The sequence below is a fragment of the Poecilia formosa genome, unplaced genomic scaffold (genome assembly GCF_000485575.1).
Source record: "Poecilia formosa unplaced genomic scaffold, Poecilia_formosa-5.1.2 Scaffold37, whole genome shotgun sequence".
Lineage (NCBI taxonomy): Eukaryota > Metazoa > Chordata > Actinopteri > Cyprinodontiformes > Poeciliidae > Poecilia > Poecilia formosa.
Genome location: NW_006799976.1, coordinates 373389 through 386999, shown reverse-complemented (window position 1 = coordinate 386999; position 13611 = coordinate 373389). Strand labels below are relative to the sequence as shown.

Here is a 13611-nt window from a genome sequence, read left to right as displayed (position 1 = left end):
CATTTGTTTCTCTTAAGCAATAAAGTCAATGGTAGCAGCCAGCCTTCACCGACTCACCTCAGCAACATGTGGGGGAGGGTAGCTGCTGTGACACTTTACGCTCCAAACGGCAGAAGAAAACTGGCCACTCTGGTACTTTCATTAAACCTCGTCGGGATCACAAATCCTTTAGAAAATTAAACAAAAAATAATAAAATGACTTTTTTTTTCTCAGATAAGTTATATTTAACTATTAGGAGCATAAGTGATGGTTTTACTCAATGCTGAGTAAACCAATTTTGAAAAAATTGTAAGAAAAATGACGCCGTAGCTTTTCTAGCAGCTTTGAAGCAGAGATTTCCTAACAGAGCAGCTTCCCAGGTTTAATTGCACTGAAACGTGAGCCGTCCGTCACAGAGCCATCGGTCTGTTTTTGTTCCGCTTGGTGATGTCCTCATCCTGAAAAATGTCCCTTTTATCACCATCCGTCCTTTTGACTTGTGCAGTGGAAAAAGTAAACATTTCACTGTCTGACTGTACATTTCCTGCAGCGGTAATGGCTGCCATCTGTCCCGCCCCGACACTCCACGTCATCGGTATCAGAGCACGGGCTGGTTTCCTTCAGCCAGACGCCCTCAGATGACACCAAATAAACGCTCCAACATCATCTTTTCTAACGCAGATTCACTTTTATTATCCATGACCTCTTTAACCCACTGAAAGCTTTTCATTTGTCTCTCTGTGGGCGTTTTTAATGAGCTCAGTCTGGCTTTTCAGGATGATTGGCTTCAGACGTTTTCTTACCGTTCAGAGTTGGACTCATTTCTTCACGTTTGTGTTTTGCTTCTTGTGCATTTTCTATTATCAAGGGATACCGATTTGAGCTTTCTGTCCCAAAGATTCAATGTCTTCCTTGGTCTTGTAATGTAATGAATGTAAATTGGACAAGTCAAAATTGTAGCGCACCTCAGGTCAGGTAATGCCTGCTAACTACCTCGATGAGAAAGTCTTGTGTGGATAATATTTTTTTAATGAATAACTCAAGAAGAGAATTGGCTTCAGTTAATCAGAACTCAATCAGTCTCTCTTGGACCATGTTGTGGATCTGTGACTTGATTTCTGGTCTCTTCTCTCCTGCTTTCCACCACAAGATCCTCACTAGCCCCCCATTCAGCCCACTTTCAAAACTTCCTGGAAACACTTCTGTTCCGCAGTAAAATGATTTTGAATTTCACAAACGATTAGGGCTACATTTACTAACCACTGTTTACTACTTAAATTTCAAGTAGTAAACATAACTTTGAGCTTTACATAATGTCATTTCTTCATCAAAATCATATTTTTGAGTGTTGCCTTGATTTTTCCCAGTCATGTTTGAGGAATCTAATCTCCCATGGCAAACATGCCTGCGTAGGACTTAGTCCCGCTTTTTGAGACAAAGTTCTTCCTTGGTTTTCAAGATTCCCTCACTCAGTTCCTGCAGACTAGCCAGGAGCAATTAGCAAACACCTGACGGAAGTGTGCATCTCCTGAGCTCATTACGCAAGCTGCCTCTCTGTGAGGACTTCCTGAAGGCAACGTTTCAGGAAGAGGCGTTTTTAAAGAGACAGAGGCCCAATTTCATGGCGTTAAATCACAAAGTCAAAGTTCTTTTCAAGTCATATTTGACATCGTTTTTATAACAACTGAAGTTAACATAGTAACTTGATTGTGCTATAAAATTATTCTATATGGCTGGAAAACTCATCCATCCTTTTAATTCCCCTCAGTTATGCATCACTTTGTGCTGGTTCATTGCATAAAATCCCAGTACAAACACAATGTAGTCTTGGGGAGATGGTGGGGGAAAAAAATGGAGTAATTTTTGCTAAACACTTACTACAACAGTCTGAATATTAAACCTTAAAGAGAACAAAAACACAGAGCTGAAGTGTGGAGTAAAAATAAAAAAATAAAAAAAAACAGGGCAGAGTGTTTATTGGTTCTCAGTCTTCACACCAGGCAGCGCATCGCTCGGAGGAGAGGTCACAGCGCATCGCTCGGAGGAGAGGTCACAGCGCTCGCCGCGGCACAGGCAGACAGCGACACACGGAGTCAGGTGAAGGTCAAGCCGTCGTAGCCGTTCTTGGTAAACAGTGAATGAAACCCGACAGGTGGCACAGAGTCACATTGGTTCAAAGAATAAACTAACACTTCCTCGAGTCGAACGCCTTTTGCTCGACTGAACTCAGGTGAACGACGCAAAACGGGTAATACAGTGGAAGCTGTGCGTGTGCAGAGAGTATGGTCAGTTTAAAGGAAACCGTCTGGTGAAGCAGAGAAAAGTAAAGCCTGGCGCTTTACGCTCTACAGGGAGACCGATACGTGCAACTTCTACTCCTACACAAAACAAAAATGGATCTCATGTCAATGTCGGCTCAGCATCTACAACTGAAAAGTCCCAAAATTAATTCGACGCGTTTCCATTATGTTGACCATACGCTGTACAGAAGTGAATAATAATAATAATAATAATAATAAAAAACAAACAAACATGTAAACCCAGGTAACAGTGAGGGGAAAACGCCACAAAAAGTGCTTGTCATGATCATTAAACTCAAATTCACAGATAACCCATAAAGCACTTATTTGCTCTGGTATAAAACTCAGTTACATAGGTTGTCATTTCATTTATCATTGTCAATTAGCTTCAGATAAAGCAAATGCAAAGAAAGGAAAGGTGATCGCCGTCAGGATGATGGGGATCCGTTCCCCCAGCTGCTTTTCTCCACAGTCCTCTCTGCAGGTTCTCACATTCTTCGCTTCGATTCTCATGCAGTCACTCAGTGCCTCACCGGCGCCGTCCGGTTAGGAAAATGGCCTCCAGCGTCCCCACGGTTAAATGCACTTTAACCTTCTTTGTCCCTTCGGGCCGAACCCGTCTCCACAGTTTGTGGCACTGTCCCTCCAAAGCAGTCCCTTGTTCTGATCTGGTTCAGTTCCCACTTTCGAGTCCGCCTTTTCTTCACACGTCCAGCACAAAGCGAGCCGGCGTGGAGCCGTAGCGTCAGCCACTAGTCACACGGATGATTGGGTCAACTGGACGCCCGCCGCCACCCCCCCACACCACTGCTCAGCAGTGGCAGGCCACCTCATCTGGCTTTGATTACAATGCTTTAAAAAAAAAAAAAAAAAGAGAAGTATGAACAGGCACCCAAATCCTCTCTCTCTCTCACACACACACACACTACACATGCCTTTCTTTGGCTTCCTCACTCATTCTTCCACAGGTTTGTCCACCATAACATCTCTTTCTCTCATTTTTTTTCCTAACCTGATCCTATCCATCCACATAATGTCTGACCTAAACAAAAGTGGCTATTTTGAACCATTAAACTGTACAGTATGCTGTGCTAAAGGACAGATTTTCTACATTGGGGTGCGTGTCTGTGACGTTGGAGGGGGGTGGGGGGATTACCTCAGAGATGAAGAACAGGAGGTAAGAGTTGGTTCTGAGATTTGCCTCCCACTAACCACCTGCTCTGCTCCAGCACTGGACCTCAGAGACGGGCCACACACGTGCCTGTACACAAATCAGCTCCTGCTAATACAGTACAGCGGTTAGAGTGGAGGGGTTAGGCTGTGTAAACATACTGGTGCATCTAAATAAATTACTATTCCACTGAAAACGTGGCTTATTTCAGTAATTCGGTGATGTATAAATCATTATATAGATTTATTATGAACGGGCCGATAAGTGGCAGGCTTTTATTTCTGTTAATTTGAACAAACGTAGCTTCTAGCTAATGGACACGGTTGCTGCTCAGGTCGGGTAAGCCACACGAAGTTACTGCTAAAGAAGCTGGTTGTTCACATGAGCATCCGGGCAGATTAAGGAAGGTTTAGTGGAAGAAAAAAGAGTTTGGAAGCGATTCAGAAGGTGTGCCTGACATTATTTTACAATTTCAAATGAAACAAGCCAACTTTTCGACAATTTTCTAATTTATCGAGATGCACCAGTACAATGTAAACTAACACCTGTTTGTAAAATGATTTGCCATTTCTGAATATCACTCCGCCCTCCTGTCCTCTACCAGGTTCTGCTCGTGTTTTCACATTAGGATTTCTGCGGCCCACATATTTTAGCTGATAACCCTTCAATGTCTCGTCAACCTGAGGGGGGGAGAGGGAGGGGGAGAAAAAAAAAGTGGTGAGGCTGACGTCACTTGGCACTAATTGCCACCTACGAGGCTTCTTTTTCTCCACCCATGACACCACTTCGTTAGGAGCCTAAAACTGAGCTGGGACTGGTTGAAGCGGACAAACAAAATCCTTTTTTTTTTCTGAAAATTTCGCACATCAATAATAATAAAGGGTTCAAAGAAAATATTCCAAAAGTAGAAAAAGAAAAAAAAAAAAGAAAAAAAAAACATTCGTATGTAACAGACAAACCCACGTTGCTGGGCAACAGTAATACTGTGAACTGCACCATCCCTCTCTCCCAGAAAAAAACAAACAACAAAAACATATACCGAACAACATAGGAAAAAAAAACAAAAAACAAAAAAAAAAACAGACTCTGTATGGCTCTGAGTAGCTTCGAGTGTCTGCTCCAGAACGGAGGCTCCAACAAACCAAATGGGTCAGAGGGAAACAGAGGAGATAAAATCACGTGTCATTAGTTCTTGTTTCTTTCCCTCCTGGACTTTTCACAGCTTCAAGTCTTTAGTGTTTTGGATGCGCGAGTCCAGGAAACGCAGCATTTCCTCTCTGGTGAAAACATTGGAATAATAATAATTAATAAAAAAAACCAAAAAAAACTGGAAAGCATCCGTCCAACCACGAACTTAGCTTAGAATCTGGGTTTATCGTACCACTGTGGACCACAGACGAGATTTGTGAAAAATCTAAAGAAGCTCCACCCGCCCTGATGAAGTTGTACAAACATCTAGTAAATTCAGTAAATGACAGAAAAACAAGGGCAAGTTCTCCACTAAAAACTACACACACTCAGGAAAGGAGGGAATTGTTCCTGCAGAAGCTGGAGCCCTTATGTTCACACCGATGTGATAACAGGACATTTCGTGTGTGTGTTTCTCCGTGTGTGCGTGTGTGCGCGCGTGTGTGTGTGATCCAAGTAATCGTTAAGCAAAAACAAGCGACTAAAACTAACAATCAAGTAAAAATGGCTCTGGAACGTGTTCTGACCGAACAAAAGCTGGAAGAAGACGTGATTAAAATGAGCTCGCCTCTTCAGGAAGAATACAAATGAAGCTGCAGATGTTGAAGTCTGAGTGAGTGTGTGTGTGTGTGTGTGTGTGTTGGGGAGGGGCAAAGTGTAAGGGCTCCGCTGGAGTGCTGAACAAAAGACACAGAGAGCGAGTGGGAGTCGGGAGCAGTGGTGCAGGTCCTTGTTCAGTGGTCAGCACATCCAAAGCGGTCGCTTGTCTCCACACAGACCTGCGCTCACACACACAGACACAACTAGGAACTCTGGTTAAGGCAGTAGTGGCAGGTGAGGCTGCGGTGAGGTCGGAGGGGGGTGAGAGTCGGTCTGTCGGGGCTCATGGCAGTGAAAGCTTCCACTTCCTCGTCCTCCTCGCTTCCGTTTCCTCATCCCTCTCTTCCCACCGTCCGCTCACTCAAATGACATCAGATTGGCTGGTACCTGCATTAAGAAATGATCATTTACAGAACGCACACCGTGTGTTTGTCTGCGACCCTGATGGTGTGCGTTTCTTTTTTTTTTTTCTTACCTGTTGCCTATTGCTCTGACAGGCAGCACTAAGATGTTTGAACCAGAGCAAAGCGTTCATCCTGTTTCCTGCCTGGTACTTGTAGGTGTTACCTAGGCAACAGAGAGAGGGGGGAAAAAAAGAGTGTGAAATGAGGAGAGCCTCGTTTCCACCGGCGCTCTCAGCGGTCGGCGAAGACGGCTGAAGTGCTGCTCGACTTTCGGTGACCCAGTAAGATGAAAACAAAGCCACAGTGGATGCTACTCTAATGAAGAATGCCAGATTTGAAAGGTTTATATGAATTTATCCTCCTAAATAAAATCCAGTTTGACAAATCTTTGGCAAAAGTTCCCTAAATTGTACAGATGCCTATAAAAAGGTTTCACCCCCTTGGATATTTTACACTTTTATTGGCTTTACAAATCAGCACGTTAATTTATTTGTCAATATTTTCAAGAAATCAGTTTTTGCTTTGACAATTTTTTTTGTCAAAAAAAAAAAAAGAAAAAAAAAAGCCTAATTTTGTTGATTATAATTATTTTTAAAAGGGTAAAACATCCAAAGGGGATGAATACTTTTTACATGCACCTGACAGCCTGGGAAAGTTATTTTTTAAAAAGTAATGTAACCATGTTGTAGATTAGTGTGTCTCATTTTGCTTTAAGGGAAGCAAATCCAGAAAGCGGACGACAACACAAGGCACTGTAGGTGAAAACAAACCATCTTCAGCCACAGCTGGCCACAACTGAAACATCAAAGTAGCTCAGGTCGTATTTTTCAGTCTCACCGTGCTCAGAGTCGGTCAGCAAGAAGACGTCAGGGTGTTCCGGATCGTCGGCCATCATGGCCATCAGACCCACCACGCACACGCTCTTGCTGGACGTGGACTTAAACTGGCAGGAGGACAAATAAAATGGACTCGGTTAGCTTTTGCACAATGTGTCGAAATGCGTTACATGCAGCAGGAGATCAGAAGCCGACACCCTCCATAAAATCACCTCCGGATGAGAATAAAAACATGGAACTACGACTGCATCAGGAAAACAAGAGGAAACTGCATGACTAGTGTTTGCATTCTCTGTAGGTTCTAGTTATTTTAGGGTAAATATCTTAATATTAGGACCAAACACTATGTAATTATCACATTTAACATTATGTGCTTTAAGTGAAAACACTTCTGTTTGTCAAATATGATTTTAAAGGTTTTTAAAGTCATATCAGGTTTTTAAAGGTTCCCCATAGAGAAAATACTAAACAGAAGTTGGATGCATGTAGGAGAATGATTTACCGTACAGATTATTGGGATACACAGTTTGTGAGGACTCCTGCTAAACTATTCAACCATAGCAAATGAGATGCAGGTAGTTTTATTCCCTGTATGCTCTCCGTCATTTCTGTACTTTCCTAAAAATCACTTATTAACAGAGGAAGCCTCTAAAACAGTGGTTCTTAACCTTTTTTGAGGTAACGAACCCACCAGTTTCATATGCGCATTCACTGAACCCTTCTGTAGTGATAAATAAAATATGATTTTTTTTTCTCCAAATTCAAGACATAGGGGTGACCCAACTAGAGACTAGTTGGGTCACCCCATGATCACCAAGTCTTCTTAAAAGGTAGAGTCTCTGAGAACAGTTGTTCAAAATATACTCAGTGTTTTCAGCATAGTTGAGCTGACTGTCCAGGAACGACCCAAGGTATTTAAAATTTGCCACAGTTTCAACAGTTTGGCCATAGAAAGAAACTGGAACCACATTAAGGTCTTGTTTAGATCATTTAATTAGCTCTACATTCTTAAGAGAACGGAAAATTCATAATAAATGACTTTGCGGTATTCTGATTTAGTAATGTAATTATATTACTTGTGTTACCACCCCCACGCCACTAGAGGCAGTAGCAACCCCGAAAAGATGCAATTGAGGAGCAGATTTAGAAGTACAGTGATTTTCGTGGGGGTCGCGTTCCGAAAATAACCCACGATAAGTGAAATCCTCGAAGTAGTTACCTTTAGTTTTTACAATTATTATACAGCATAATTAAATACTCTACATTGAAACCAAAGAACAAAGCCTGTTCATCAATCCGGCCTTAATGTGATCTGGAGTCGTGTCATTAAAGCGTCTCCTCCAACCTGCCCCGCGAGATTCACAGCTGTATCTACGGCAGAGCGATGGATCTCGTCAACCGAGCCTCCGGTCGNCATATGCGCATTCACTGAACCCTTCTGTAGTGATAAATAAAATATGATTTTTTTTCCCTCCAAATTCAAGACATAGGGTTGGGTGACTGACCCAACTAGTATCTAGTTGGGTCACCCCATGATCACTAAGTCTTCTTAAAAGGTAGAGTCTCTGAGAACAGTTGTTCAAAACATATTCACTGTTTTCAGCAAAGTTGAGCTGACTGTCCAGGAACGACCCAAGGTATTTAAAATTTGCCACAGTTTCAACAGTTTGGCCATCGAAAGAAACTGGAACCACATTAAGGTCTTGTTTAGATCCTTTAATTAGCTCTACATTCTTAAGAGAAAGAAAAATTCATAATAAATAAAGACTTTGCGGTATTCTGATTTAGTAATGTAATTATATTAGTTGTGTTACCACCCCCACGCCACTAGAGGCAGTAGCAACCCCGAAAAGATGTGATTGAGGAGCAGATTTAGAAGTCCAGTGATTTTCGTGGGGGTCACGTTCCGAAAATAACCCACGATAAGTGAAATCCGCGAAGTAGTTGCCTTTAGTTTTTACAATTATTATTCAGCATAATTAAATACTCTACATTGAAACCAAAGAACAAAACCTGTTCATCAATCCGGCCTTAATGTGATCTGGAGTCGTGTCATTAAAGCGTCTCCTCCAACCTGCCCAGCGAAATTCACAGCTGTATCTACGGCAGAGCGATGGATCTCGTCAACCGAGCCTCCAGTCGGTTTTGCGCTGATTCTGGCCACAGATTTTTCCAGCAGGCATTCAAAGTTTTCAGCTTTCATCACCTGAATGGCCAAGCTGTATTACTTATATTTAAATACCGTAACGTTATTGGCACACAGGTAGAGAAGGATCTCGGAGACTGTTGAGCCAATCAGGACGCAGAGCACAATGCACTGTGGAAAAAAACTGCACAAAAAAATCCGCGAAGCAGCGAGACCACGAAAGGTGAACCGCGTTATAGCGAGGGATCACTGTACACCGAAAGCTACAGAATTTGGTAAAAACTGTGAGCTTTGTTGAAGTAATTAAAGACACAAGTTCAAATCCATACTGAGAGTGGAACTCCTTGGCTCAGCAATGTAACGTGATCCTCTGCAGCAAGTGATGGCAAAGCGTTGGCGCGTCATCACGACTTTACACGTGTCTTTACCTCCGCGGCAGAGGCTCCGCCGAACCCTTGAGACCGACTCATCGAAACCTTGGGGTTCGATCGAATCCAGTTTAAGAACCACTGCTCTAAAAGCTCAAACTGGAGCGGAAGAATTACTGACAAAAGCTTTGCGTGAAGCCACTTTGACACAGCTCCTATCATCTTCTGCGTGCAAACTACGACCGGTCACTTTCCACGAAGCCTCTGGACATCTTGTCCACTCGGCTGTTTCCTTCTCCCACCTCTCGGTTTTACTGAATCTTTCCTTCTTTCAAACTACCGAGCAGAACGATCCGGTGCATCACGCAACATCTTGTTAAACAGCTTAAAAAGGAAGAAAAAGAAAGAGAAAGAGAAAAAGAGAGAAAGAAAAAGAAAGAAAGAAAGAAAAAAGGATGTAGCTTTTTGCCTTTGTTTTCTGTTAGCAAGAACAAGCAAAAATGTTTTTCTCTGAGTTCATCGGGTAATTAAGCTGTTTTTAGAGGTGCACAGGTAATGATCATCATGTGTTCACTCCTTATAAAATACACAGGCGCCTTTGGAGCATTCTTCGCACAACTGCAGCTCATATGGAGAACGAGGCTCTGTGCTGTTTGTTGCCCTCGTCTGCCAAAACAACTGAAACGACCTCGAGCAGCGCTCTCAAAAACGCAACTGAAGGACTCGGTACGACTTACATGCTTCCTCTCTGTGGCCTTCAGGGACTTGGCAGGGTAGTAGTAAAGCTGAGTTCCACAAAGCGCCACCCAGTATTTGGTCCAAGATGCCACCTGGACGCACAGACACATATTAAGATGAACCCAACAGTGAATAAGTAGCTTCATTATTATTATTTTTTAATAAATCAAAAAATACATATGCTCAGAAATGTACGTAAATGTATGTAAAAAGAAAAGGAACCCAAAAATTATTTGTTTAATGATTAAAAGGAGATTTTTGCAAAATAATTTCATACATTTTCAATGCATGAGAATTTTAAGTACATGTCTTTCTTCCAGATAAAGTTTTAAATAGGAATCATTTCTGTGACTTAAATGTTTCTCAGCTAAAGATCACTGGAGTGAACATGAAACAGTTTTCAGATGAGGATTTCACTTACAAAGGGAGAAACAAAGAAATCCAAACCAACCTGATCCTACATGCCACTAAACATAATATCTGCCATTTAAATGTGATAACTAATGAGTATGTGAAAATGTAAATTAACAACAGGTGCCATTGCAGTAATATGGAGAACGTTATTCTCCATATTAGCCTTTAACATGGTTGTGGGGAAAGGTTGGCTCGCTCTTCAGCCATATTGAAGAGTTTGCCAGGAAAACAAGATGTCAAAGTTAATCGTTTTATCATAACAAGTCCAGGCTTTAACCAAGCTTCTCAAATAATTTATTTTTGGTACATGGATCGTTGTTCTGCTGGATCAGGCCTACGTGTGCTTAATGTCACAAATTGATAGACTTTCTCCTGTAAGATCTTCTGCTAAACAGGAGAATGTACAACTTCATTGATTATTGATTACCACTCATCCAAGAGCAGAAGTAGAAAACAGTCCCTGAAATCTGCTACCAACACCACGATTCTGAGTAATTTTGTAATCTGGTCAATCACTGAAGCCATATAAATTACTCTGTTTATTCTCTGCTCTTAAATTTATTTGTGCTGCTTTAGATATCTTTTCCTACTTCGTTTTGTCAGATTAGTCCTGTTCAAGTAATTTTTTTCCCCCCAGCAGGGCTCCCAATAATCAGGCCTGGATATCGCAGGTGGAACTGGAGCAAAAAAAAAAAAATAAAATAAATAAATAAATAAAAAAAGTTATGGAGGTTTATATATTTTCCAATAGTGCCAGGCTGATTTAGACAGATTTATCCCTTTACAGTCATAATCTGATGCTTTTTGCTTTTACTCAGGTTATCTCCGTCATGCATTAAAATCTGTTTGATGATCTGATACATTTAAGTGTAACAGACATGCAAAACCAGAAAAACACCTGATCTAATTTCATAGTGTGGCACAGGGAGCAGAGGTATTCAGCAGATCATATTCTTTCTGCACCCGTTCTACACATCTAGCTTTTACTACCCAGGTGTTTCTGTATCAAGTTTTTAAATATAAAGAGCACATGGATGCACACTGCATGCTCCTGATTTAAATGACCGTATAGAGCATGTTCTCACGGTTGGTTTCTTGCCCTCTTTGAGCACGGTCTTCCGCTTCAGCACCCCTTGGACGGTGACGGCTCCGGGGTAAAGGTGAACGGCAAGTTCCTCCGACTCAGCCGAGCTGCAACAGAACAGAGACAGACGTCACACGCTGTATAACCAGAGTCCCATGCATCGCCATGCAGAACAACGAACCAGAATAAAACCGGAGAGAAACCAACAGTAAAAGCAGAAACAATCTGCACAGCTACCTCTAATCCAGTCTCTACGGAACTGTAACATTTTTATGGAACATTTTTCTGTCCGCCTTTGACAGAACTGATATTTCACAGATGTAAATCTTAATGCTGCCGTTTGCGGAGGCAGGAAAAGACGTGGGTAAGGTGGTGTGCAGGTTGTGTCTGTCTGGAGGATCAGAGCAGGAAACTCAGTGAAGAAGGCTGACAGATATAGAGAACCACGTCCAGAACCACGAGTTTAAATATTCACCCTACAGGAGAAATATATGGAAGCAGAAAGCAGCTGTGGCCACTTTATAACATTATTGTTACTGTAACGAGTTTTGTTATGTCATATTGACAGATTCTAAGCACACGATGGAAAAACATTTGATGAGGTTCGTCTTTAATTCAGTTTAATTCGTTAACCCTTGTTTGCTCTCCAGAGCTTTCCAGGGTTCCTACAGCTTATGTCATAGCTTCCAGGGTTCCCAGTCCTTTATTATTCATTGTAAAACAAAACTGTGAAGTTCACTGTGAATTTTTGGACAGATCCATACAGACAGAGCGCGAGCTAGTTAGCAAGGTAGCTAGATGACTAGCTAGCTAGACAGGCGGTCAGATCCATCTATCTTGCTAGCTATCTATCTAGTTAGCTAGCTAGATTCCAGATTTTTTTCATATTTTCCCAGACAGAGTAAGAAACCAGCCTTTCTGTGGCAACACCTGCAGATAGCTGTGACGGTGCATTTAAGGACTAATCGTTAACTGCATAACTCATAACAAACTTGCTTTAAAAACGTTATTTTCTTATTGCCAACAGACAACTTCAAGGTAGTCCAGCTAAAAATGTCCAAAATTTAACAATGTGAGGTTTGATTACTTTGGAATATCATCACAGGACAGCATACTGATGTGGTCAAATTATTGAATTTTGTGCATCCATATTTTTAAATCTTAAACATAAATTTTAAGCATAATTGGATTTCTGTAATTCTCAGGATTAATTTGTATAGACAGATGTGTGTTTTTGATTGCTGAATTGGAGATTTCAGTCAAAGCTTTGACAGCCAGAGGAATTCTGCTATAAATTTTAAAGCTGTCTGCAGTGAAGTTTGTTCTATCATTTGATAGTTTTCGCTTTTTGAGCAAGACCGCAGTGAAGTTTTCTGACGGCAACACGAGATGAATCTTTTATAGTCAATTTAGTACGAATGATGTAGTTTAGTGGTGGTAATTAAATGCCCCGTCACGGCTAGTCTGTATTTGTAGCCACATAACGCTCTGCGGAAGAGCAAACATGTCGACACCAAATCACTGAGATGAACAGAAGGGAAGGATCAATGTTTTATCGTTTTTTTTCTTACTAATAAACATTCATCTCCAGTCAAACATCTTACCATGAACAAATAAATTTCCTTTCAACATGGAAAATATGTTATTTTCCATTAATGAGATTTCAAGAAAAGCATATAAAAAATAACAGCAGCGACGGCCGGTTTCTGCTTCCGTAGGAATGTCTTCACTGATTCTCTTCATTTCTCCATCAGCAATCAGGATCTACTTTGTGTCCATTAACATGAGTGCAGCATGTCTGCAGGGATTCATTATGGCTCCAAGCTGTACAATACTAGGAAGATCAGAACTGACGCACAAGATGTTTTTCTCCCCCCTTCAAAAGCTTTAAAGTAATTTATTACCAGATAATTTAAACATAATTCTTCAACCTAGAAGTGGGCGATGTGACAGAAATATTAATGCCATCAATTTCCCGCAAATTCACTATCATGATTTTCTCTCAATTTTCCAAGAACCCCCCCCGCCCCCCAAATATTTAAAAGAGCTTACAGGTGAAAGAACATTTAAAAAAAAAAAAAAAAAAAAGATTTTCATCCAATTTGTGCCATTTTGTCAACTTCTATCAACCACGACTCAAACTGAAAAAGCAGTCAGCCTCAGGCTGCAGAGCCAAACTCAAAGCCTGCAGTTTAATCAAAAAGGTAAACACCACTGAGGTAAATCTCATTCCAACTGTTTAAAGCCGGTTTTATGAATCCAAAGCCGAAAGCTGCTTTAAGTTGCAATGGACAGACTTGCCTCACACAGGGTCCAACACTGTGCTGTTAAAAAAAAAAAAAAAGTATTCAACCCTTGACAGATTTATTTTGCCCTTGACAG

The 13611-nt window shown here is 41.3% G+C and overlaps 1 protein-coding gene across 6 annotated transcripts in view; it reads right to left on the bottom strand.

Moving 5' to 3' along the window:
• Positions 1–1939: 1939 nt before the first annotated feature.
• Positions 1940–13611, bottom strand: part of ralgps2 (Ral GEF with PH domain and SH3 binding motif 2) — an 85542-nt gene continuing 73870 nt past the window's right edge. For 5 of the 6 annotated variants that reach the window (XM_007550554.2, XM_007550555.2, XM_016670726.1 and 2 more), the window contains 5 exons: positions 11231–11336; positions 9731–9823; positions 6481–6586; positions 5715–5806; positions 3279–5626 (listed from right to left, as the gene is read on the bottom strand). In XM_007550554.2, coding sequence (XP_007550616.1) covers positions 5597–5626; positions 5715–5806; positions 6481–6586; positions 9731–9823; positions 11231–11336 — 427 coding nt within the window. In that variant the 3' untranslated portion in view covers positions 3279–5596. Of the gene's footprint in view, positions 5627–5714; positions 5807–6480; positions 6587–9730; positions 9824–11230; positions 11337–13611 lie in introns of all 6 variants that reach the window. The other variant, XM_007550552.2, reaches the window with a different exon arrangement.